The sequence below is a fragment of the Arachis ipaensis genome, chromosome B08 (assembly GCF_000816755.2).
Source record: "Arachis ipaensis cultivar K30076 chromosome B08, Araip1.1, whole genome shotgun sequence".
In the NCBI taxonomy this organism is placed as follows: Eukaryota; Viridiplantae; Streptophyta; class Magnoliopsida; order Fabales; family Fabaceae; genus Arachis; species Arachis ipaensis.
Genome location: NC_029792.2, coordinates 13,718,485 through 13,722,418, shown reverse-complemented (window position 1 = coordinate 13,722,418; position 3,934 = coordinate 13,718,485). Strand labels below are relative to the sequence as shown.

Genomic DNA, 3,934 nt, shown 5'->3' with positions numbered 1-3,934 from the left:
CCGGTGGATTTTGAGAAATTTTTCGATGATGAATTTATAGATCTATAAAGAATAAAAAATACCAAATAACTTTTTGAGAAAATTTTACAGTTGATTTATATGTTTCCACAAGAAGGAAAGAAAATATTAAAGAAGACCTTGAACAAATGTAGTGAATAGTGATAGATTTTTAGGTCCCTCACAAAATAGCGAATTACAATTTTTCAAGAATCCACAAATCCAACATTTCAATCTTCATCAACTTATTTGATGCTTTCATTTTTCTCATTGACCTATAGATTTATCTTAAAATTTTTGTGAGGTTATTTATTTTGATTGTAGATACATTATAAATATTATAAAAACCCAATGGGGCAACAATGGCAAGCCCAATCGAGGCCAGAGTTATGCGAAATTGGAGTTTGAAAAGAGAGAGGAATCTCCGTGACAAAAAAAGAGAAGAGAAAGAGGAGGAGAAAAAAGTAGAGTGACAATACAGCAGATAGAAATGAGTTTTTGCACTATCCAAATTTATTATGTTCTATTTTATTTTAATGTATAAAATTTATAAAATCATAAATATCATTCAAATATAAATTAAACTAAAACCAAGAGATAAATGAATCACACTGGTAAAGAATTATTTTTTATGGTTATTTATTTTGTTTAGAGGTCTATTACACATACAAGCTTTTTTGACTTACAAATCTTACAAGTTGGCACAAGTCCAACAAAACACACGCGCATTACACTCCCACATTTAAGATTAAATACACGCACGTTATTCAACCACTTCTTGTCTCCAAAGCGCGCTATTCACCATGCATTATGAACGACTCTTCTTCTTCTTCCTCCATGAAAATGAGTTTCTTGCCAAATTTGTTCGATTTCTTTCGTGCGTTCTCTCTTCGCCTTTTCATTCGTTGTTTTACCTGCGTTTATCACTGGTATTCTTGCTTCGTTTTTTTTTTCGATTTTCATGGTTTCTGAAATCAAGCTTTGAAATCGTTTTGAAGATAATGAAATTTCAGAAATACACCCAAACGATTACAGAAATACACCCAAAGGATTACAGAAATACACCCAAACGGTTACAGAAATTTACCCAAACAATTATAGAAATACACCAAAGGATTACAGAAATACACCTAAAAGATTACAAAAATACACCCAAAGGATTTAAGAAATACACCCAAAATTTGTTGAAATACACCTTATGCATAATTTAGAACTCTTCCTCTTTTTCCTCCTCATCTTCTGCTGCTTCTTCTTCTTTATTTTCTTATTTCATATTCTCATAATTCTTTTTAGAGGAAAAAATCAAACAAAGAAGAAAAAAATATATAATATTGCAATATCAAAAGAAGAACGAGGAGAAATACGACGATGAAGATGAAACACTTCAAAAACGATTTCAGAGCTTGATGTCAAAAAACAATGGAACGAAAAAAGAGAACAGAGAGAAAAAGCACGTAAATGAAGAAGGAGAAAGAGAAGGCAAGAAATTCGAAAAAGGAAACGAAATCCTTTCAAAAATTAAAATTCTGTTAGAGGCACGTTTGAGCGTAATATCAATTAGAGGACTTGTAAGCGGCACCCATTCTCCGTGTACAACACTTCTTTCTTTTGTCCTTTCTTTGAATCCTTCTGGTAACACTTCTTCAATGGAATCATATCCCATAGGGGGTTTAATTACCGCAAGGAACGGAAAACCTGTTAGTTCAAGTCCAAGTAACAATTCCTGCACTTGGTTTTTCTCCATAGGGCTTTCAGTTCCAAGTGCACAGTAAATAACTGAACCGGATTTGAATTTACTAAGCCATGATTCCCATTTTTCATCCAAGGCAGTGTTTGGTTGTTCAGGTAAAAGAGGACCCGATAGAATAACGGGTTTTTTGTATTGGGATTTAAGATAATCCACGTAAGGACCTTCAATTTCTCTGCAACCTTTGAACGCAACTGCATCTGATAAAGCCGAACCAGTGCCGAGCCTATCGTAAAAGAGAACGCCGCTTCCGAATTCCAGTTTTCTAAATGCAGCCGATCTTCGAAGTTCGTGAGCACGAAGCTCGATTGAAGAAGCATCAGGGAAATCTGGAGATGGCGGTTTCTTGAGATCTGATTCGGTTCCTTGGCGCAATCTTGCTGGGGATGCAAAGTAAGCTACAGTAGCTGGGTTAACTATCATGTATTGGATACACTTGATGCCATGGTTTCTTGCAATGTTTGGAAGCCAGTGTTGGAAATCAAAGAGAACGATTTGTGGTTTTAGATCCTTGAGGAGAAGCTCTATGTCATTGTGTGTGAGGTCCATGGCGGTGGTCAAGTGTGTGATTGAGGAGGGGGGGACATCTGCAGTGGTTTCAGCTTCATGTGGAAGGCCATGGACGTGAGGAACAGTGATAGGGATGAAGGTGATGAGGTGTGGGTGGAGGTTTAGGTGTTGAAGTTTTGAGATCGTTCTTTTTGGAATGAAGAAAGAGATTGTGTGTCCTCTGTTTGCAAGCTTGTTGGAGAGGTGAAGAAATGGGGTGAGGTGCCCCATGGCAAGCCATGGACACATTGCTATGTGCAGGAAAGAAGCTTCAGCCATGGCAGACGAGAAGTTATGCAATAGGGGCTGCTTGATTATTTGTTTGAGTTTGAAGTCTTACACTCCCTCAGATTTGAGCAAGCGAGCAAAGTCTTACACTCTCTGTATAAAAAAGAAGTATAATAATGGTTTCTAATTTTCACGCGGGACTGATGTTGATTATAAAAAGAATTTTTCAAATTTTTTATCTGGTTTTAAAAAAGAATAATGTGACTTTGTTATATAGTATTACATTAGACACCGAGCCCCTCCCTATTCCTTAATCCTTATCAAGTAGCAACCAATAACGTCCAAATTTGCGGGCTCTTTTCCCACCAAACACTAAACATAAACAAAATACAAAACTCCTGCCCGTTGATTAAAGGGAAATTATTATTATTATTATTATTATTATTATTATTAGAGCAATACTAGTAACTTTTGTGATTGGTAGTTATCAAATAGTTATCAATGATGATCTAATGGTGTGAAATTGGTATGAAATTTTATCAAATGACTCATATTTTTTTGCTGATTACATACTGGCCAAAATTTAATAAAATTACTAACCCCTAAACTTTTCCTTATTATTATAGGATTGAAAAATGAATATCTCACATTAAAAGATCCTGCAGATCTTTGGAAAGACCTTGAAGAAAGGTACAATCATCAGAAAATGGTGATACTTCCTCAAGCCCGGTATGAATGGACGCATTTGCGTTTACAAGATTTTAAATCTATAAATGAATATAATTCTGCAATGTTTCGAATCACCTCACGAATGAAATTGTGTGGGGAAAAAAATAACTGATCATGATATGTTGGAGAAAACTTTCTCTACCTTCCATGCCTCGAATGTGCTCCTGCAGCAGCAGTATCGAGAGAAAGGGTTTAAAAAATATTATGAGTTAATTTCTTGCCTTCTTGTTGCCAAACGCAACAATGAGTTGTTATTAAAAAATCATGAAGCGCGCCCAGCTGGTGCCGCCCCATTTCCTGAAGTAAATGCGGCAAATCATTACCCCAGAAGAGGTAAATGGCAAGCTTTTAATAACAAGAAAAATTATGGAAGGAAAAAGAATTATGTTCAAAAGAGAGGATCTCACCAGAAGTGGGACAAAGAAAGGAATATCGGGCAGAATAAATCAACCGAGGAGAAGTGTTTCCACTGTGGTGGAAAGGGCCATTGGTCACGTACCTGTCGTACCCCAAGGCACCTAGTCGATCTTTACCAGGCATCTTTGAAAAAGAACGACAAAGGAAAGGAAACAAATTTTGTTTCAAATGATGCTGAGAACTCCACCACTCATTATGATGTATCTGATTTTTTTGAGGACCCTGAAGGAAATATTGGTCATTTGATCAATGATGGAATAGTTTAAT

General features: G+C 35.9%; 1 protein-coding gene across 1 annotated transcript; it reads right to left on the bottom strand.

Moving 5' to 3' along the window:
* LOC107610559 (anthocyanidin 3-O-glucoside 2''-O-glucosyltransferase-like) lies at positions 35-2,737 on the bottom strand. Its single transcript, XM_016312597.2, has 2 exons — positions 1,537-2,737; positions 35-42 (listed from the first exon to the last, which is right to left on the bottom strand). Exons 1-2 carry the CDS (start codon positions 2,570-2,572, stop codon positions 35-37), a joined length of 1,044 nt encoding a protein of 347 aa, XP_016168083.1. The 5' UTR covers positions 2,573-2,737.

Coding starts and splice junctions, on each gene's coding strand:
- LOC107610559 (XM_016312597.2), bottom strand. CDS start 2,572: ATGGCTGAAGCTTCTTTCCTGCACATAGCAATGTGTCCATGGCTTGCC.